General features: G+C 64.9%; 2 protein-coding genes across 3 annotated transcripts in view; both read right to left on the bottom strand.

Annotated features, from left to right (window-relative positions):
- Nucleotides 1-1,286: 1,286 nt before the first annotated feature.
- Nucleotides 1,287-6,429, bottom strand: UTF1 (undifferentiated embryonic cell transcription factor 1). Its single transcript, XM_079899337.1, has 2 exons — nt 2,306-6,429; nt 1,287-2,193 (listed from the first exon to the last, which is right to left on the bottom strand). The coding sequence occupies exons 1-2, from the start codon at nt 2,859-2,861 to the stop codon at nt 1,706-1,708; spliced, it is 1,044 nt and encodes a 347-aa protein (XP_079755463.1). The 5' UTR covers nt 2,862-6,429; the 3' UTR covers nt 1,287-1,705.
- Nucleotides 6,430-7,757: 1,328 nt separating this feature from the next.
- The window catches only part of KNDC1 (kinase non-catalytic C-lobe domain containing 1), a 57,578-nt gene continuing 44,479 nt past the window's right edge, over nt 7,758-20,856 (bottom strand). For both annotated transcript variants that reach the window (XM_079899335.1, XM_079899334.1), the window contains 13 exons: nt 18,494-18,587; nt 18,327-18,424; nt 17,924-18,144; nt 16,293-16,406; nt 15,533-15,680; nt 15,280-15,459; nt 14,590-14,793; nt 13,696-13,778; nt 13,332-13,482; nt 10,393-10,515; nt 10,249-10,308; nt 9,415-9,572; nt 7,758-8,395 (listed from right to left, as the gene is read on the bottom strand). In XM_079899335.1, coding sequence (XP_079755461.1) covers nt 8,164-8,395; nt 9,415-9,572; nt 10,249-10,308; nt 10,393-10,515; nt 13,332-13,482; nt 13,696-13,778; nt 14,590-14,793; nt 15,280-15,459; nt 15,533-15,680; nt 16,293-16,406; nt 17,924-18,144; nt 18,327-18,424; nt 18,494-18,587 — 1,866 coding nt within the window. In that variant the 3' untranslated portion in view covers nt 7,758-8,163. The remainder of the gene's footprint in view (nt 8,396-9,414; nt 9,573-10,248; nt 10,309-10,392; nt 10,516-13,331; nt 13,483-13,695; nt 13,779-14,589; nt 14,794-15,279; nt 15,460-15,532; nt 15,681-16,292; nt 16,407-17,923; nt 18,145-18,326; nt 18,425-18,493; nt 18,588-20,856) is intronic.

Genomic DNA, 20,856 nt, shown 5'->3' on the forward strand with positions numbered 1-20,856 from the left:
ATTTCCTCGCATCAGGAATGGCTGAAGGTTAAAACTAAAGCCGCTAGCCAAGGAGTTGGGGTGAGACACGCTCTCTCCCCTCACCAGGCCGGAAGACGTTAGCGATGCCCGGGGTAGGGGTGTTCAGAGTCACTACTGCAACATAGAGCCCCAAGGAGAAAGCCATGGGATGTGGCGTCCGGGGCCCCAGGCAACGTGGGCAGTAAGGCAGATGGGTTCTCCTTGGTGCCCCCAAATATCTCAGACTCGGAGACTTACACGGATTTCAAGCCCCCGAACAGGAACAGCCTTTCTCCAGAGCAGAGGGTCGGCTGACGTCGTCCCCACCCCTGGGGGATTGGCACATTTGCTGGGATGTGTCCCAAGGCTCAGACCCCGCCAGCCCGTGGCTCTTGCCTTCCGGGGGCGTGTGGGGGTGGGGAGGGGTGTTTACAAGCTCGAATCAGCCCACCCCAGGTTTTTGGTGGCTTCCGGACTCACAGGGACCAGGGCACAAACAGCCTCGTGGAGCAGAGGCCAGTGTGTCTTAAATGAAGATCTGGGATTTTCACACGGAGCCCCCAGGCCCTGCCATCAGTGCGCGGCTGAAGGATAGGCGCAGCCTTGGTCTGCCCGGGGTCCCTGCAGGCAGAGGGCCCTCCTGGGGCCTCCTGGAAGACGGCTCCAGGAAAGGGCTGGGGGAGGGGCTGATGCCAGAGGGCAAGGACCGTAGGGCCCGTGGGGACACCCTTCCCTCTTTTACCTTTGTGGCCCAGAGCGATCACTTAAGTCTCTGAATGAGCCCCTAGTCGCCGAGAAGCTGCCCCGCATTCAGCCGGAGCCTGCATTGTTATGCTGGCCAGCCCCTCGGGCCACTTCCTCCTTCCCACCGGCTGTGAGCACCTCCGGCCCCGCCCTGTCCCCACTGGGTCTGATCCACCGGCCCGGGGTGGGGCCCTCAGGTACTATTTGGAAAATGCTCCTGGGGCGATTTTGATAAAGTCCTCTTGAAACTGCAGGGACCCGGGCCTCAGCCAAGGTCGAAGATCTCAGACCCCCAGCTCCAGCTGCCCCCCACCCAGTCACCTCCTTGGCGACGAAAGGAGCGCCTTCCCTGGGCGTGCGTTAGCTCTCCTGCCCCCTCTGCCCCGCACCTCTTTCCCTGACCCAACCCAGCCAAGAGCCTCAGACGCTTCCCTGGGCGGCCGGCGGTGAGCGCTGGAGACCGATCATACCTCCCCCCACCGCCTCCGCCGAGCCTGGCCGTCGCCATTTCCCTGGACCCTCCCTCCTCCTCCTCCCCGCCCGGCCGCGCTCACCCACCATGGCTGGTCTGCCTGGTGGGAAGTCCCGGGGGCAGGGGCAGGAGACCTGGAGAAGCTGGCGTGCAGTGAGGGCCCCGACCTCGGGTTCCACGTGCCCACAGCCCCCTCCCCACTGGAGACTGGCCTGCCAGGGTAGGTAGGACCGGGCAGCATCCCAAGGGGGCCCCAGCCCACCCCAGCCCTCCTGGCCCCTCCCCGGGATCCCGAGGCCATTTTAACCTCGCCCTGACCTCCAGCCCTACATTCTCCTACCCAGTGCGGGGCCCGCACACACTCACAGGATTAAGTCGGAAAAAGCAATCTTTTTATTTAACCCATACCTAGGTTAGCGGTGGGGGAGGGCCGCAGGAAGGGTCAGGGCCGAGGGGCGGCCCTGCAGAGAAGACCGAGGCGGCCGGGCCTCACTGGCGCGGGTCGGCCAGGACGCCTCGCTCGGCGGCCGCGCTGCCCAGGATGAAGCCCACGGCCAGGGACACGGTCTGGTCGAAGGAGCCGCGCAGCTGCTCCACGTGCTGGTTCAGGGTCAGCAGCTGGTCACGCAACGGGCCCAGGATGGACACGATGTCGCCCAGGTGCCCCAGGGTCTGCAGAAGGGCGGCGTTCAGCGACGGCGGCGTGGGCTGCGGGGGCACGTGGGCCTCCGGGCGACCAGGCGGCGAGTCGGGATCTTCCCGGGTGGGGCCGGGGGACGACGGCGGCGGCGGCGAGGCGGGGGCGCGGAAGGGCTCGGGGTCCTCGGGGCGGCCGGGCGCGGGGGTGAATGTGGAAACGGCCGTCGGGGAGCCGGGGGCGCGGGGCGCGTCCGCAGACTTGGGCGGGGACGGGCTGAACCTGAGCGTCCAGGCGGGGTCCGCGTCGGGTTCTCGGGCGGCGGGCAGCGGTGGGGCGCCTGGAACGCAGAGCGGGTGGTCGCGTGAGGCGCGCCCGCCCCTCCCCCCGGCCCGCAGTCCACTTCCCCCGGTCCGAGGCGCCCCGCCCCTCCCCCACCCCAGCCCACCTACCCGGCTCAGCGGGCGCGGCGGGGGCTGGCCGGCGGCCGCGCGGGGGGCGCCCGGGCCCGGGGGAGCGGCGGCGGCCGCGTCTGCGCCCGCTGTCGCCCAGCAGCCCCATGAGCTGCCGGATCTGCGCGTCGAAGGGCCCGGGCGGCTGACCGTGCGCGTCGCGGACCTTGTCCTTGAGGAACTTGTAGCGGCGGCGGCACTGCGCGGGCGTGCGCCGCACCTGCTGGCGGGCCAGCGCGGCCGACACGCGGCGGTAGGTGGGCAGCGCCTGGCGGCGGTCTAGCAACAGCGCTCGCCACACGGCCGGCTGCAGCAGCGTGCCTAGCAGCAGCTCCGTCTCGCGCGCGCTCCAGGGCGTGCGCTGCGCCGAGCCCGGGGATACGGGCGACCCGGGGGATGCGGGCGACCCGGGGGGCGCGGGCGCCGCCAGCGCGCCGGGCGAGGCGGGCCTCCCGGGCGGGGTCCCGGGGACGCCCCCCGCCAGCCGCTGCTCGGAGTCCGGGCTGGCGGGGGACGGCGGGGCGGGCGGGGGCGGCCGCCGGGGCCGGAGCAGCATCCCGGGGCCGGCGGGCGCGCGGGGGTCGGGGCCGAGGCCCGGGAGAAGCCGCCCACACGCGCTCGGTGGGCCCTGCGCGTCCGCCTTCGGTAGGAGCGGGCGCCGGAGCCCAGCCGGGTCTAGGCGGCCCTCCCACCGCTCCGCCCCGCCCCGCCCCGCCTCTGCGCGCGCTAAGTTCAACTTGCCTGCTCCGGCGCCTGGGTCTCCCGGCCAGTCTTTGGGCCTCTAGGCCTTGAGCGCCTGGAGCAAAGTTCTGCCCCCGCCCGCCCAGCGGGGAAGAACCTTCCCAACCGCCGTTTGTACTTCTTAACCTTCTCAGTTGAGGTACAAACAAATATGGCTACGTGCATTGGGTGCGCAATGTTTGATTCGTCATTACGCATGTGCCATGACCTTTCACCACTGCGCGAATGAAGCCATGGAACATTCCAGTTCCAGAGGCTCCCTCGCACCTTCTCCTTTTTCCTCTGGTGCACCCTAGATGTTGTTTGTAACCGTAATTGTGTTCCGGGTCTGCGCCCCGCCCCTCTTCCTCGTGTGCTCTTAGTCTGTGCGGGAGGTAGCGTTCATCACTGCCCGCTGGCAGCTTTCTGCTGGATCTGATAAAGAGCCAGGCCAGTGGGCAGACGTAGTGTCATAACTCACACGCACACTTCACAGAAAGAAACTTCTTTATTCTGGTAAAGAATGGCTACAGTTACCATTGTGGTTAATACAGAGTACTGAGCCTCTCCCCCCCTGAGAGATTGGGAATGAGACAAGGATGCCCAGCGTTATGGCTTCTGCTCAGCCTTATTCTGTAAGCCCTAGCCAGAGCAATAAGACAAGAAAAAGGAGTAGGAAGTATAGAGATAGCAAAGGAAGAAGGCAAGCAGCTGCCACTTGCAAGTGAGCTGTTTGTGTATGTGGAAAGTACAAAACCTACAAGCACATTACTAGAATTAATAAATGAGCTTAGCAAGGTCATTGAATACAAAAATAAGCAAAAGTCAATTGTATTTCTGTATACTAGCTACAGTAGTTTTATAAAACTCCTTAGTTTGGGATAATTCTGTGTCCGAGTGGCCAGACAGCACAGAGTCCCTAACATCTTACTTGTCCGTGGAACTTTGGCAGAGCTAAGAAGTTAGCGTTGACGAAACCGCAGACTTACTGGGTTGTGCCAGGTTTTCTGCTGATGCCCCTTTTCTGTCCCAGGATCCCACCCCTGTGCTGAGCTGCATTTAGTCATGCTGTCCCTTCAGTCTCCCCTGGGCCGTGGCTGTTTCTAAACCTTGTTTTCCACGTCCTTGACAGTTTGAGGAGACGGGTAGGTGTTTTGTGGTGTGTCCCTCAGTTTGGGTTTGTCTGCTGTCTTCTCAGGGTTAGAGTGGGGCTCTGGGTTCTGGGACGAGACCCGAGAGGTGATGTGTCATCTTATTAGTTCGTGTTAGGATGCGTGACGTCGGCAGACTTGGGGCCACGATGCTGAGCCCCACCCGGTTAATCTGGTGCCTGCCTCTCCCCACCGTCAGGTCACCCTCTTCCTGTCCTGCCCTGCAGTGGGGGCCGGTCACCAGGTCCCCTGCCGCCCACACTCGAGGGGGTAACAAGCCTCACCTGCCGGGGCATCCACTTGTACTGTTGGGTATCTCCCAGTTCCTCCCGTTTATTTATTCTTTCAGTTGTCCGTTTACTCCAGTGTGGACTCATGGACGCTTGTCCTGTTCCTGGGTCACTGCCCATCACTGTCGTATGCGGGGGCTCGGACAGCCCAGCTCTGGCTGCGGGGAGTCTTCACAGCCCTTTCCCTTTTGTCCCGTCCTTTGATGCGATCTGCCCTCCCACCCCCAAGCCCGCTTTTAGCACTTGCCAGCTCCTGGCTCATCTGGTACTTTCCCCACTCAAGCCCTGGGGCCGGCCATTTCCTTTTCTCGGAGACTTGAATGGCATCTGGAAACCAAGATTTGGGCACAGGATGCAGCTGCTGCTATTGGGGCGTCACTGCTTCTGGGCCCGTGGCTCTGGGGGCAGTTTTGCTCCCCAGGGGACATTTGGCGATGCCTGGACAGTTGTTGGTTGTCACAGCTGGGGGCAGGGGGCGGTGCTGCTGGCATGTAGAGGGTAGAGATCAGAGATGCCACGAAACATCCTGCAGGCTCAGGAGAGCCCCACCGCAGAGAGCCATCCCCCGACACGTCAGCGAAGCTGCGCCAGATCGTGCGGTGGCAGCTGGGAAGTGGATTGCGCGCGACCTGTCTCTCGGGTCCCTGACCGCCTCGCACCTTGGGCTCCATGAGATCCTGTCTTGGATGGTAGGAGGCCTGGTGCCCTCGTCTCCAACTGTCTACTCGCGTCCCACCCCACAGCGAGTGCGCAGAGGAGCCTCGGAAGGCTGGCCTGGTGCCTGAGAAGCTGCTCCCAACCGGGGTGCGGTCCTCACTGCAGTTCTTTTGTCTTCAGCGCAGTCTCCCTTCAGAACAGCGTTTCCCACGGTCACTGAGGTCCACCCCCTGGGGAGCGGGAGAGGCAGTGAGGAGATGCGGCTGCAGGAAAGTGGCAGCTCAAGACGTCCCGTCCCAGGAGAAGTCCCGCCGTCCTTGCAGCGGGTGTCGGACAGCAGGCGGAAGGACACAAGCCGCAGGGAGGGGTGTGGCCGGCGCCCAGCCAGCCCCTCGGCCACTTACCCCAGCACCACCGGCCACTCCGAGCCCGTGTCCCAGGCGATAGCCTGGCTGCCGGGGTCCCACCGGCCTTCTCCGGGTGGCGGGTGCTGGTGCCGGCCTGGGGGCTGCCTCGGGCTTGATCACAGCCTGCTGGGCGCGGGGGAGTGGGACCCCGTTTGTGGAGGGGGCTTCCCCAGAGCCTGGGTGCACAGGGCTGGGCTCCATTTAGCGTAGGAGGGGCTGCATGGGGTTGGGGGTTGCTGGCTGGGGTGCTGGCTGGCAGTTCTCAGAAAAACGTGTTGATGTGATAAGAGCCGATGTAGCGAAGGGAGAGCCGGGCTTCCTGGTGCTTTAGTCGTGTCTCGGGAGGAAGAGGGACCAGGGTCTGGTGGTTCTAAGGTGGCTGAGGACACCCCGCCCCGGCCCAGACTCCAGAGCCACGTGACCACGGCAGCTCCTGTCCACAGTAACACGACCCCACCATCTCCCCGTCTTTGTTGGTGTCCACCAACCCTCCGCTCTTCCACTGGGACCCTTCGGTGGTGACCAAGCCCTGGGAACGCCCCAGCCTGCCCCCGGTGACAATGAGCCTGTTGCTTGGCCTGTGGGCTGCAGACGAGGCCTGCGTGGCCGGACGCCAGGATGGGCAGGGCTTGTGGCAGACAGGCGCGGGCCGTGGTGCCCGGAGGCCTTGGCAGGTCAGCGACTGTGGGAGGTTGGCTGTCTCCTCCTCCAGCGGCAGGTACGTCCCGGGCAGCGGGGTGTCTGCCTGCTCACGGGCCCCGGGTGGTGGGGTTTGGCCCTCTGCGCACCATCGGAGGACATCGCGGTGGCCTGAGCCTCCTCGGTCCCTCGTCCCCTCCCGCCTTCACGAGCAGCCCTGGAGACGTCTTCGTCTGGCTCGAAGAAGCCACGCTGACCCACGAAGCAGGTAAACACCAGGAACCCGCGAAGGCCGTCTTGGTAGAAACGACTTTATTTAGAAACGTAAACCGCGCGTGAGGGCGACATGCAGACAGTCGTGCTGGAGCCGAAGCCTGGCCGCGCCCCCAGATGAACCGTTACAGTTGGAATGTTTACTTGCACTGGACGCTCACTTCATTTCAGGCTTTGTGGCGCTTTGTTGAATTCAAATCCTGAAAATGTAGCAGCTGATCTGCAGAACCAAATTCTCATATAAAAGCCACGTTTGCAGGGCCCGGAGTGCCTCTCACGAAAGCGGGACGTAGATATTGCAAATGAATATATGTGGGAAAACACATCTTGACAACAGTGTTTGATCACAGGTAGTGGTTTTCCTAGAAATAGCATGAGCTGGCTGCGCTAAAGAGTCACTAATTCTAAAACTGAAAAGAACAGTCTTGGGTCTTGCAGCGATTGGCGACGTAAAAACGCTGGTGCCTGGGGTGGTGCCAGGGCTCTGGCCTCCTGCTGTGGAGGTGTGCCGTGCTGTCCTGGTCCCATGCCCCTGGCCGAGCGCAGTTTGGAAACAGCCCTGGGGAAGAGCTTGGTACCACCGAGGCAGCAGGCTTCATTTCCTCGTCAGAAAGCGCTGGTGACGGCCAGCCTCGGGAGCTAGGCGTGGGTGTTTGCATCACATGCATGGCTGCTGAAGAAGGGGGGGACCCGGCCACGGCCCTACAGCCCCCAGGCCTCCAGGAAGGGCAGAGGGAAGCTCTCAGGGCCCCTGAGGCTGTGTCTCTGCTTTGGAGCGGCTGTCTGAGTCCTGCATGCTTTGGAAGCAGAGCCTCGGCCCAGGTGTACCTGCCCCACCAGGAAGTGCTCTCGGTGGTGGGGCGGTGGGCACAGGGGCCACGGGGCACTTGGGAGCTGCCAGTGTGGAGCATGAGGCGCTCTCCGGCAGCAGGAGGCCGGGCTGGGACGGAGGCAAGGCCGGGCCTCTTGGCGGGAAGGGCTGCGAGGCTCTGGCACCCGCACCTGGGCCTGGGTGAGCAGCCAGGGGTTGGGGCTGGAGGAGGGGGAGGTCCGGCAGGGAGGAAGCCCAGGGTGGGGCTTGGGCCCCCGGGGAGCCTCAGGGCCCCTGGGATCTGTGGCTGGCAGGGGGTCAGAGGTCAGTCCTGGAATCTGTGGCTGGCAGGGGGTCAGAGGTCAGTCCTGGAATCTGTGGCTGGCAGGGGGTCAGAGGTCAGTCCTGGAACCTGTGGCTGGCAGGGGGTCAGAGGTCAGTCCTGGAACCTGTGGCTGGCAGGGGGTCAGAGGTCAGTCCTGGAACCTGTGGCTGGCAGGGGGTCAGAGGGCAGTCTTGGCCCTTCGTTGTTGGGCAGACGCACACCAGACCCGTGGGAACACCGCTCAGTGGGCGCCTGGGTTTAAAGCCTGAGCTGGGTGCTGGGGTGCGGGGTTTCTGGGGCTGAACGGCCAGAGAACTGGGTGAAAGCTGTTTATCTTTGAGAAATATAAATGGGTACCGGCTCCTGGGAGCTTACCTATCCTATTTTGGTTTAAGTTTTAAAATTCCCTTAGAAACCCCCCTCAGCCTCTCCTGGCACCATCTCTCGGGTCTGGGTCTGAGCCCGTGCTCCCGCCCCGGTGCCCCTCCTGGGCCGTGGGGGTCCCTGTCTGACACAGCAGGCACGGCCCCTTCCACCCCAGGCCTGTCCTCGGTGTGGACTGCACACCCCGCCCGCTGTCCTGCGCTACTGGAACGTGGCTTTCATTCTCCGCAGCTTGTCCTGAATCTTCTTGGAGTGCTTCTCGCTGGCCACCTGGTGGGCGCCAGCCCTGCTGTCCTCGGCCAGGATGGAGATGTCCGCCCCGCTGAACCGGGCGATCCTCTGCTTGAGGTGGGACTGCAGCTTGGGGTCGGGGGCGAACGTGTAGGGGTTCTCCTGGAACGCGTGGACCTGGCTCGCCACCTTGGCGATGTTTCTTTGTTGGGGGAAGAAACGAAACGTGAGTTTGCACAAGTCACGGGGGCAGCGTCTGCAGCTGGTGGGTTCCCAGCCTGCTGTCAGGCACTGTCCCAACCAGGCCGCATCAAAGTCCAGACTCAGAGGGACCAGTCCGCCCTGGACCCTGAGGAGGCCTGACCGGTCTCCACCTGACTGCCGTGTGGCTGACGAAGTGGGGGGAGAGGATAGAGTGGGGTGAAAGGTCGTGGGGGGAGGGTCTCCCTGGAGACAGGGCGGCACTGTCCTGAAGGGCAGTGCGGGCCTGGAGCTCCTAAGGAGCGGCCGGCCCCAGGGTGGGCTTCCGAGGCCAAAAGGAGCCGCGATCGCCTTTGGCTGGGAGTGTCTGAGTCCCTGGCAGGGCCGTGGTGGTGGTCGCCACCAACAGCCCCCCAGTCTGCTCCTCCCAGGTGGGTCCGCAGGTGTGCCGGGCAGTTGAACGGTGGGGACTGACTGAATCCTCCGGACAGCTTTACGGAGGGGCCCCGAGGGGGACAGCAGAGGCAGGGAGAGAGGGCAGATGTGGCTCGGGGGGTCAGGGAGGGTGGTCGCACAGAGGTGGCGTTCTGGGTGCACCTGGATCTCCCAGGAGGAAGGGAGGTCACGGCAACCTTGGGGCCGCGTTTGGGGCCGTGGACGCTGGACTATGCGAATTGTGTACCCCTTGTCTGTGGAGAAGGAGGCGGCTGGAAGTCACCGGGGGAGAGGGTGTGGAGGCCTGGGCTGGGTGAGGGCTGTGTGAGAGGCAAGGCGGCCCAGGTGTCAGAGGAACAGGAGAGATGGGGGCGGCCCCTCACCTGGCTTGCTCACCTGTGGGCCCCTCACCTGGTTCGTTTCACCTGTGGGCCCCCTTACCTGGCTCGCTCACCTGTGGGCCCCTTACCTGGCTTGTTCTAGCTGTTGGGTCCCCCACCTGGCTTGTTGCAACTGTGGGCCCTTCACCTGGCTTATTCACCTGTGGATCTCTCACCTGGTTTGTTTTACCTGTGGGCCCCTCACCTGAGCTTGCTCCACCTGTGGGCCCCGTTGGTCATGGTGAAGCCCCCTGTCTCCAGCTGCTGGATGTGCATGGCCAGGAGGTGGGCTGAGGGCAGGGTGGGCTGGGCCCTGAAGCGCCGTCCTTCCATCAGACACAGGCTGTCGCTCTTCAGGAAGACCTGGGGCCCAGCCAGGGGCGTGGGCGGGGGGTGGGGGGACGGACAAGTGAGAGGTCAGCCCAGGTGCCCAGCAGTGCTGCACGGGGGCTACGGCACCCCGGTTTATCAGCCAGTCCAAAGTGTGCCTTGGCTCTGGGGCTGGGGAGACTGCAGGTGTCTAAAGCTTGCGGACACAGAAGGAACACTGACCCCCACCAGAAAGCCGTGCGCTTCCTGCTGCTGGTGGCAAATTCCTCTCCAGAAAAGAGCCAGGTGACCCCACTGCCTAAGTTAGACTGGGAGCCTGGCTGGCCGGCCGCAGAGACCCCTGGGTGTGGTGGCAACCGAGGATACACAACAGTCCCCCCACCGGCGCGCGCTGCGTCTGGGGCCGGCTGCAGGCCGCCCCTGCCTCCTCAGTCTGGGAAACGCCCCTCATCCCGAGGGCGTGTCCTCGTTGAGGGGCGGCCAGGAGGCAGGTAGGTTGGCCAAACTCAGGCAGGGCCTCAGGGCACCTGCACCCCAGGCTGGAATCACGGCCCTGGAGCAACCCTGCCACCTCTGCCCAGGTGAGCGGCTGAGGCCCCAGGGGAGATGATGGGGGGGCCGTGAGGAGGGCGCCACGATGCAGGATCTGCCGGGCGATCCCCCCCTCCCCCGGGACGTGAGCTGCCGAGGACCTCACGCAAACGGGTACCTCCACGGCTTTCAGCTCCTCCATGACCTCTGCTATCTTTGCGGGTAGAATTCTCCAGGCCTAAAATAAAAGCACAGGTGAAACTCCTACAGCCCTGTCTGTGCCCACTGCGTGGCTGCAGCCAGGCCCCCCCGGGTGACTCACAGGGGACTGTCGCACGGCCGGGTGCTCCAGGCCGCCCAGGATCTGCATGGCTGTTGCGAAGTTCCTCTGCTCGTAGCAAGACTTCGCGATCAGCAGAAATTTGGAGAGCAGGTTCACCTGCAGCTGAAACCAGAGAACAAGACGCTCAGCGTCCTCCGTCTCAGATGAGGGACGGGGCACAGGGGCCAGCGTCAGGGTGCAGGGCGGTGCGCCCACCTCCGTGCAGGGCAGGGTGTCGGGGGCCCAGAAAACCAAGGCACAAAGGTGTGCCAAGTCCATCTCACTTCTCTCCCGGGACAAATCTCTGCTCAGGGACAATGGGGGGAGCGGGAAGGGCACCCCCGCTCGGGGAGATGGAGCTGAGGTGTCCAGAGGCAAATGGGGAGCCGGTTTCAGCTTGTCGTCCGCCCAGCCGAGTCCACGGTGGGACGGGGTTGCAGCGCCTCAGGGGCCGCTGGTCGGCAGGGCAGATTCACCGGATTTGATGGGAACACCCCAAGGCAGCCCCTGCTACCCCAGTGGGATTCTCCTCTCCGAGCAGACCTGAGGGGCCTGGCTCACGGCCCCACAGTTAGCGTGTGGATTTTACACAGTTCCAGCAACTTCCAGAAGATTCTGGAGGATTCAGCTGACCCCTCATTTCAGAGCTGCCTCACCCTGTGGACTGTCGCCACGGCCAGGGACATCCTTCAGGTGGGAACATCGCCTGCGGGTCCCAACCAGACACCCTTCTCCTGGGCTTGACCCTTGTCTGGGTCACAGGACGGGCCCTGGGGTCACTCAGCACCGTTGCCTCCCAGCTGTCTGGCTCGAGTGCCTCTTAAAGGATCTTGAAAAACATCTACCCACTCCTGCTTCTTACGTTGACACCTCATCATTTTCCTCACAGGTTCAGATGGATGCGAAGTAGGCGATTTCCAGCCCGTCCAGGCAGAGCTGTCCGCTCACTGCTGAGCCTCGTACCGGTCGGGTCAGGTCACACGGTGGGTCTGCTCTTGTGACCGGCGTCCCGCCCTCCGGGCTCAGCCGTCGTGGCCTGTGTCCCCATCTGGTTCCCTCGTGGGGCTGAATGTTTTCACAGGGTGGGTGATGCCCCACGTTGTTCATCCGTTCGTGCGTCGACGGATGTGAGGTTGCCTCCTGCTCTTGGCTGTCGTGTTCCGTCACTTTCACACCTGTCTGATGAAGCCAGGTCCCACCATTATTCATCTACAAAAAGGGAAGCTTTTCTTGAAGGTGAGAAACTTCACACTGTTTCCTTTTCTCCTTGACCTTGTGTTTGCACTGTCTCGCCCCACCCCGCCACCCCGGGATGTGATCTGGAAGGAATGCACTGTTACCACTGAGGGCTTTTACTAGTCTTCCGTTACATTCTCCGGCTCAAAATTTGAGTTTTGACAAATTTTTCTGAGAGCAGAGTTTACGAATGTAGAAGTCAGCCTCCGGGTTGTGCCGGCAGCGTGGTGAGGGGCCCAGTGCGTGGGACAGCGCGTCAGAACTTGATCAGCGTGTTCGCCGGAGGTGCCCGTGTGGCTTCCTGAGAACTCCTGGCGCTGTCTCCGCTCGGCCCCTGCGCTGTCCTGTCCCTGCTGAGGCGGAACTGCCCCGTGAACAGTCCTCCCTCCGACCTCTGCTCGCAGGGACGGGGGAGCCGCTCACGCAATGGGGAGAGTTTGGTCACTGCAACAGTGGTTCCTTCCCGCCAGGCGCTGACCCCGGGTGCATCCCAGGTGGGTCTGAAGACCGTTCCGTCCTGTGGCCTGGGGATGCTGGCGCCCCTTCGTGGTGACCTGTGGGCGGGGCAGCTGCAGAGGCTCTGGGGTGAGGACTCCCTGGCAGCCAAGGTCCCCTGGGAAGCCCGAGCACCCAGGCCTCGTGTGATACCCCTGATCGGAAGCTGCACTTTGATGTCTCTCATGATAACGTCGTGGATCGGAACAAACCGGGTCGGGGAGGGGGCCAGGCCACATCCTGGCAGAAGTGAGGACGGGTCAGTCTGTCAGCTGCTAAACCCTTAAAGAAAATTCTCCCGAAAAGGGGAAAGAGTGGAAAACTCGGCATTTGTTCATGGGCCTTGGGGCTGCCCCTAGGGGCTTGGGGGACACAGAGGAAACTAGAAAAGGAAAGAGAGTGCAGAGGCTCCTAATGCCAGAACGGGCACGTCCGGGCTTCACCGTCTCTCGGGGAGTTGGTGGCCACGGTGGGCTCTGGGGCAGCTCCTGGGACAGAACAGGGTCCCCCACCCCGAGCTCCCCCTTCGTGCTCAGCCCACTCCAGCGGCTCCTGCCCGGGGAGCTGATGCTTTGGGTCTGGGAGGCAGTGGGCGTGCACCCGCGGGAAGGGGCCGGGTGACACAGCAGGAGCCCTGTGGTTCCCACCGGTTCTTCCACGTGGCCACGCCCTACAGGCAGGACCCTGTGACCCCCGCCTGCGTCTGGCCTCCGGCGGAAGGACGTCCGAGGCCCTGGCGGCAGTGTGCTCGCTGGGCGCACTCTGGGGCGCTAGGCCCACCTGCTGCCCCTCCTGCCTGGGTGGGACCTGAGGGAGGTGTTGGCCCTGAAGCAGGGGCATCGGTCCAGGCCGAGGCCTGTGGGACCCAGAGGAACCTCCCCTTGATGGGACCACTGACCAGTGTTTCATTTGTTCCACAAACTGGCCGAGGACACACATGCACCCGTGCTGTTGTGACAGTGGCCACGAGAGCTCAGGCCAGCGGGCCAGTTCCCGGCGCTGGGTCGCGACCGAGGCAGGAGGAGTGTGGGAGCACGCGGGGGCCGCGTTAGTGTGTGTGTGACGCCGCGTCCAGCTGTGAGCGGGGGTGTGCCTGCGTGAGGTCTGCGTGTCCGCGCCGCGGGGACAGGCCTGCGGGGGTCTCCCAGGGAGGCGCCCTTGCTGCCAGCAGCCCCGACTCTGCTGGGGCCAGAGCTGAGGGCACCGACCTTGGAGGTGTGGCTGGTCACGATTTCGGCGGCCACCCAGGTGCTGACGTCGTCTGCGCTTCTCAGAAGCTGTAACAGGTACGTGTCCTGGACGTAGCTGGGCAGAAATAAGCTGCAGGTTTCGGCCGACAGAGACCCGGAGGAGCTGGCTCTGCAAGAGACGCAGGCGCACGTCCCAGCCAGGCCCCGGTGGCGCCCGGCCCAGGAGGCTGGCGGGACGGGCCCTGCGAGGCGGGGGTCCAGCCGAGCACCGCAGGCGTCGCCCTTGCGCTGGGCGTGTCCAGGAGACGCTTGGGTGAGGCCCCAAGACCCTCCGGCCAGCCCTGCATCCCAGGCTTCTCTGACAGCCACGCCGGACACTCACTTGGGGACGGCCACACTTTTGTCCGTGACGCCCAGGGCCCGAGAGTTTAAGAAGTGGACGGGGTGGCACTTGTGAAACAGTTCCTGCCGGGGACAAGGACGCAGAGGTCAGGCAGAGCTGGGGCCCGAGGGGGGACGGGGGGCACGGGAGTCACAGGGCTGGGCCCCCAGGGACTCTGCACGGCCACCCAGACAACAGTGGCGGGGGGGGGGAGGAGGGGTCGCTGGGTTCTTGTCCTGCTGTCACCTGCCAAGTGATGGGGGCCCAGTATGCCTGGGGGCCTGGGAAGGGGCAGCTGGGGGCTGGGCACCCAGTTCCAGGAGGAAGGGCCTAGCACACGCGGCTCCCCGCCCGGCCCGCAGGCAGGGCGCCCTCCAGCACGCGGGGTGGGTGGGTGGGTGTGTGTGTGCGCGCGCGCGCGCGCGCGCGCCCTGTGGGACCTCGTGGGGCCTGTGCACCTGGCGCTCTCTTGCTGAGGGCCTTCAGCGCCCACCCTTGCCCGCTGCCGCAGCGTCAGCCCCCACCCTCACCTGCTGCAACAGTGTCAGCCCCCGCCCTCACCCGCTGCCGCAGCGTCAGCCCCCGCCCTCACCCGCTGCAACAGCGTCAGCCCCGCCCTCACCCGCTGCCGCAGCGCCAGCCCCGCCCTCACCCGCTGCCGCAGCGCCAGCCCCGCCCTCACCCGCTGCCGCAGCGTCAGCCCCGCCCTCACCCGCTGCAACAGCGTCAGCCCCCGCCCTCACCCGCTGCAACAGCGTCAGCCCCGCCCTCACCCGCTGCCGCAGCGTCAGCCCCCGCCCTCACCCGCTGCAACAGCGTCAGCCCCGCCCTCACCCGCTGCAACAGCGTCAGCCCCGCCCTCACCCGCTGCCGCAGCGTCAGCCCCGCCCTCACCTGCTGCAACAGCGTCAGCTGGCTGAAGAGCTGGTGGGTGCTGTACTCGGTCAGGAAGTAGGGCCCCTTCTCGCTGGCCCTGGCATGGGGGCCGTAGAAGTCCTCGAAGAAGCAGGGCTTGGGCAGGGCGGATGCGATGCTGTACTGGCGCTCCTTGTGGGGCAGCGCCAGCCCGTTGCCCCGGGACAGCCGCCAGGGGAAGCTCTGCAGGGCAGGAAGACCAAGCCCCGGAGGGTCCCGTCCAGGTTAGGGCGGGGTGGGGGGGTGGGCCCAGGCCCAGGACCTCGCAGCCCGGCTCAGCTAGAGCCACGTGGCAAATCCCTCCCGCCCGCAGCCGTGCTGGGTCGAGGACGCCTGTGCTGGTCATTTCATGGATGGGGTTGTCTGCACGCATCATGGTGAGGTTCCCTCAACCCTGCTCCCGTACCAGGCCGTTTCCCGGCCCCGCCTTGGCCCCAGAGTCAGGGAGGCGGGGTGCTCTGAGCCCCTGGCTGGCCCTTTGCTGTCCTTGTCCAGGGCCAGAGGGCTGGTGCCCAGGACCGGCAACACGGGGGGTGCGTGCCCGTTTGTGCACGTGTGCCTGTCCGTGTGTGTGTGTACCAGGGCACGTGTGTGTGTGCACATGAGCACAGGAGTGCGTGTGCCTGCGTAGGCGGTGTCCCCACGCCGGCTCCCCGGGAAAGGCCGCACCTTCCGGGAGATGCCGTCCTCTGAGAGCCTCTTCCACAGGGCGTTGAGGGGCCTGGCGGTGTCCTCCGCCTCCTTGGGGTCCTGCAGGTCTGTGCTGCGTGGGGCGCCCTCAGCCCGCCGCTCGGTGCCCACCTCCAGGAGGCTCAACAGGGGCTCTGCGGAGCCGTCCAAGGGCAGGATCTGGGCAGAAGCACGCGGGGTCGCCCGCTGCTCCAGAGGGGCGGTGGCCCCGCTCCCCGAGCCGCGCCCTCACCTGGGAGGCGAGGTAGTCCTGGAGCCTCCCCAGGAGCCCGGCGTCCCTCCTGAAGTCCACGGCATAGCAGTCCTCCAGCCAGGCCTGCAGGAGGCAGAAGCTGCGCCTGTAGATCTTGGAGGAGGTGGAGGTGGGATCCTGGTGGGCCCTGGGGACAGATGGAGGCCTGAGCCACGCAGGTCACCCGCGCCCACCTGGCGTCGCACCCACGCCAGTGTGTGCATGGGGGTCTGAGTGCTGGGGTCTGAGCCCGCCCACCTGGTGCCCGTCCTGGAGCCCCTGCCACCCTCACAGACGGCACCCAGGGGCTGGAAGGCGTCCCGAGAGGCAGGGCGGGAGCCCTGCTCCGCATGTGGGGAAGCAGGGGGCTGGGGTCGCCTGTGAGTCCCTCCCCTCCCAGGGCTCCTGGCCTGGGCTTGTGCGGAGTGTGGGGGGCAAGGACAGGCCAGCTCAGGGGACCAGAGCGCGTCCAGCACTGCCCACCACCCCTTCCCTTGTTGACCCCACCTGCCGGCTGAGGCCCGCGGGACCCTCCCTGCCCCCCAGCTGCCCTCCCCCAGCCCACGGGCCTGGCGCTCACCGTCTTCCCACGTGTCCCAGCCCCCGCCCTCTGCCTCCCCCCTCCCCAGCCGCCGGCCCCTCCTGACACTCCTGCCCCTTTCCCGTGGCCCGTCTGCGCCCCGCTCCCCTTCTCTGCCCTCGCCTGGGCCTTCCCAGCGGCTCTGGCTCTGGCCTCGTCCTCGTCAGGGTCGGCGGGTACCTGGACAAGGTGCTGCTGATGCGGTCCAGCAGGAAGTGCAGGAAGTCGTGGGGGCTGCAGAAGTACCGGAAGGTGTACAGGAACTGCTGCACATAGCCCTCCAGGAAGGCGTCGCTGCGGGGAGGGGGCAGTCAGCCGCCAGGACGCGGCCCGGCTCCCCCAGCCCCGCGGTCCTGGGGTGGGCGCACACGGGCGCGTGTGCGCGTGAGCCCCTTGCCAGGAGGGAGGCCAGCAGGATCGCCGCTCAGAAGTAAGTGGGGGGAGCAGCGGTCACATTAGAAATCCCTGGATGTTGCGAGTCCGAGGACTTTGGTAACATCCGTCTTTAAGGCCTCACTGTGTCCTTTAGAAACGATTCGGAAAGCTGAGCCGGAGCAGTGGCCCAGCCCCAGCCGGAAATCGCTGGGTTAGGAGACAGGCCGCTGAGGGCGGGAGGGTCCCCCACCTCTGGGTGCACCAGGGAGCCAGGGGAGCGAGAAAGAGGTGGGGGTCCAGGAACGAGGGAGCCTCTGCCTGGGACATTGCAGCCTGGCTCAGGCTGGAGACTAGGCAGCCCGGGTTCAGCATCCCGCAGAGGGGACACCCGCGGGGTCTGCAGGGATGAGCCCACGCCCCCTCGGAGATGCCGTGCTCACACAGGATGCGCGGCACGCCCTGTGATACCGGTGCGCACGCACGCGCTCTCATCTCCTGGAAAGCACAGTGCCTGTGGCGGCGTGTGACAGCCCACGTTGCAGGGGAGGCCGGAGTCTGAGGGGCAGCCCGGAGCCCCGCGAGCAGGAGCCCCAGTCAGCCCACCTCGGGGGACCGGGCCGGGGAGCAGGGAGAGTCAGCTGCCCCGGGAGGGTCCCCGCTGCCCACTGGCTGCCAAGAGCCAGCAGTCTGGGGTCACCACAGCCTGCAGCCCGAAGACCCCTGGGGCTCCGACGTGGTGTCATGAGTCCCTAAAAGTCAGCACTGGGGTGAGGTCTGTACCCAGCCGTGATGGGGGCCGGGTCCTGGAGGAGGCCGCCCTGTGCCCAACAACCAGGTGGAGCTGGCGGGACAGACGGAGGGATGGCAGGGTTGGGTGTGGCCCGGGGGCCCCTGTGACCCTGGACGGAGGGGCCTGGCCCTTCCCGCGGTAGGTGAGCCCGCACACCTGCATTATTAGGGGATCCCGCGAGCCTAAGCCCTGCTGATGCCCAGAAACGCTAAAGAGAGCTGGCTGGGGCCAACCTCACCACAGCCCCGGGGAGCCCAACGTTAACTATGGCGTGTCTGACTTAGGAAAGCGGATGGGGTCCAGGTGCCCCTGAGGCTCCCGGCTGCGTTCAGGTTCAGAAGCCCACCGGGCTGTTAGTCACGGTGGCCGCACACCTGACCCAGACGCCCAGGCCCACAGGTGCGGGTCCAGTAGGGCCCGTGGCCCTGAAGCCACTCGGCCAAGGACCTGGAGGCCAGTGGGAGCCGACACAGGCGACTTAGAGGGAACTTTCTAGATAAAAGTGCAAACCCGTCTCAGATGAGGGCAGGTGAGAGTTCTCACCTCTTTCATCCCCTGCCCCGCACCGCGGGGCCTATTTGTTTCCTCCCTGCTTTTGTCTCCGAAGGCCTGGGGGGCACAGAGACGCCCTCCCTCCCCGCTGCACCTGGAATAGAGGTAGGCCATGAGCCCCAGCGGCGTGCCAGCCTGCAGGACGCGGGCCTTCCTCTGCCGGCCGCCACGCGGGCGCTTGCTGGCGTTGTAGAAGATGAGGGAAGAAGACTCGTCCAGGGGGCTGAAGTCCAGTGTGTCGCAGGGGGCGGCCGCGATGTTCACGATCACGGGCAGGGCGCAGGGCTCCAGGCCCCACCGCTCCGCGTACATGACCTGGGGCGCGAGTCAGCACTGTCGGGTTGACCTGCTGCCAGGTCACCCCGCCCCTGACCCGGGGGGCGGGGTGGCCTCTCGGCAGGGGGGTGTATGTTTTCACAGGGACCGATTTCCAAGGTTTTAGCGGGAGGAGGCCTGTGAGCGTCAGGCCTCTGGAGGGAGGGGAGCGGGGACCTTGCCTGTAGGTACTTCTTGACCAGCCCGAGGAACTGCACCTTGGACCTCATCTCTTCCAGCTGCCCCTTCAGTTTGGACAACATGGTCTTCACCTCCGAGCCTGAGGGCGGGCAGAGTCAGCCCAAAGCAGCCCCCAACCCCGGCCCCGGCCCACGTCCAGCGAGACTACCTTTGTTCCGCTTCTCCTTCTGTAAGAGCTTCTGGTAGAACTTGAGGGTTTTCCGGAAGTTTCTCTTCTCTATCATGAGCTGCTGCTCCAGCTCCTGGAGAGGAAAGAGCCATGAGCCCCAGGCGCCCAGTAGTTCAGGGGAGTTCGGTAGTTCAGGGGAAGCAGGTTTGCACGCAGGACCCCGACGCTGGCCGTCGGGAGAGAGAGGGATATCTGCGTCTGGTCAATGGAACCGGACATCCAGACAGGTTAGCAAATGTCTCAGTAAACTAATTGGGAAGAACCAGATGCGATGGACTCGCTTAAAAAACGAGGCCAAATGTGTGAGGCAGCGGTGTCAGCCTCCCCTAAGGCCCCCAGGGGGCCTGCCCCCACCAGCCGCCCAGGAGGAAAGGTGGGCAGAGCGGGGTGGGGCGCGTCCACTGCCGGTGGGTCCGGGCCACGGAGGGCCTGCCTTCCACTGTTGGGGGCCGGGGGGCCTAGGTCCATGCCTCCTGTGCTTTCTCTGGCCCTGGGGACTGGCCTCCGGTGGGGTTTTCAGGGCAGGTCCACACAGCAGGCGGTGGCTGTCCTCATGGGCACGAGTGGTCCTGAGGCCTCTCTGTGGTCCCAGGCACACCCCCTGAGGTCCCCACCCCACGCTTGGCCTCTGCCCCTCAGGACCCCCGTTGCGGTGCAGCCCGAGCCTACCCCTGTGGGCCAGGGTGCCTCCCGAGCCCCCCATGCGCTCGGCCACCCTGCTTTGAACATGAGGTTTGGACACGCCCAGCGTCGCAGACCCCACTTGACCCATCAAGACCGTCCCCCCCGAGCCCACCGTGTAGGCCCCCTTGAGCCCCCGCTGCCCACTTGGTGCTTCCGTCCAGAAACCCAAAGACAGCGGGGGCTTCAGCCAGGCCAGGTCTCCACAAGGGAAGCGAGACCAAGACTTGCAGGCTGCAGGGGAGCCGAGGGCGCCCCAGTTCTGCTTCGTGTGCCCAGCACGACGGGTCCCAGCCCCTTGCTGCAGGGTCTGCGTGTTCTCCTCTCACATGGGGGGAGGGAAGCCCTGGGGGCCGGACTGCCCCCTTCAGGGGTGGGAGAGGAGCCCATGATTCTGGGGCAGGAGTGGGCTCTGGGAAGCCTTGGGGGTGCTTGTGAGCTGGCCCCTGGGTTCTGGTGGGTCTTCTGCTGGGACCTTGAGGCGGACAGGCCACAGACAGGGGCTGGGCTGGGGGCAGAGGCCAGGGGCTCGCTCAGACCCCTGGGGAGACCACTTGCTGTTAACACGAGGGTCAAGGTGACCCACCGGGTCCTAGTCGGCCGTGCTTGGAGAAGCTCTACCCTGACAGCCGAGCATCTGGGCATTCGTCCTGGGGGGTCTGATCACACGCAGTCCAGACAAGGTTCCCCCATGCCATCGTCCCACAGCGATGGACTTAGCTTTGTCGAGAGCGTCTATTTCTGGACAGTTCTGTGGCACTTTTACTTAAACACCCGAATCCCTTCTGTCTGGTGGTTTCACTGAAAACCGGTGGTTCACGTGGTCGTCCTTGTCCACGTGCTAGTGTTTTAACGACGGTCGTAGGCAGCCCCACGGGGCCGGGGGGGCCTCCAGGCCAGGGCAGCTGGGGGGCAGGGGCCGTGCCTCGGGGCTCGGCAGTAGGCGAGGTGGCCCCGTGCCATCACCCTCTGCTGCCGGGCCTTGTCTCGGCGAGGCCCAAGGGTCTGCATGGCTCCCCCTCCCCCATGCCTGCTACGTGGTGGCCCTGGCTTCCCGAGGACGGTGGCGGGGACCCCGGCCTGTGTTCCAGGGCACAGCTCAGGTCCAGCCCTTCACACCCGGGCCGCTGCCCAGATGCTGACTTGAGAAAACTCCCCAGCAGGGGCTTGCGGGCATGGCGGGGGCCGCCGTCAGCGCCTCCGTCACCTTGGTTTATAAAGCGTGAAGTCTGTCAGGGCCACTTCTCTCATCACTGAACTGCAGACTGACTCTCAGAAAAGGACCGTTTTGACTGATTTTAAGGATAAATCTACACGAACCAAGATTCACAGGGCGGTTGGTGTTAGCTGGTGTCACCCTCATGGCCACAGCCCGGCAGGCCCACAGGCAGGCGTGGCCCCCAGGCCGAGGCAGACTGGTAGGTCTAAATGAAATACTCAGAATCAGTTTGGTTTAGGTATTTCCTCCCGGCCTGACCCGACCAAGGGTTGTTCTCATAGAATTAAAAGAGCATCAGTTCACTGGACAAACAGATGAGGATGGTCTGAGGCACAGTTTGGGCCCAGCGGCTACTGGACTTAACGTGGCCCTGAGGCGGACAAATATGAAGAAGTAAACAAATAAAACAGGAAGGAAGTTGGAAGATGAGACGTCAGAGACC

Source organism: Stenella coeruleoalba, assembly GCF_951394435.1.
Source record: "Stenella coeruleoalba genome assembly, chromosome: 16".
Lineage (NCBI taxonomy): Eukaryota > Metazoa > Chordata > Mammalia > Artiodactyla > Delphinidae > Stenella > Stenella coeruleoalba.

Bases quoted from the DNA above. Each gene is read 5' to 3' on its own strand.
- UTF1 (XM_079899337.1), bottom strand. From the start codon at position 2,861: ATGCTGCTCCGGCCCCGGCGGCCGCCCCCGCCCGCCCCGCCGTCCCCC. The intron at 2,194-2,305 runs GTAGGTGGGCTG...TCTGCGTTCCAG, and splicing joins CGCCGCGCCCGCTGAGCCGG to GCGCCCCACCGCTGCCCGCC.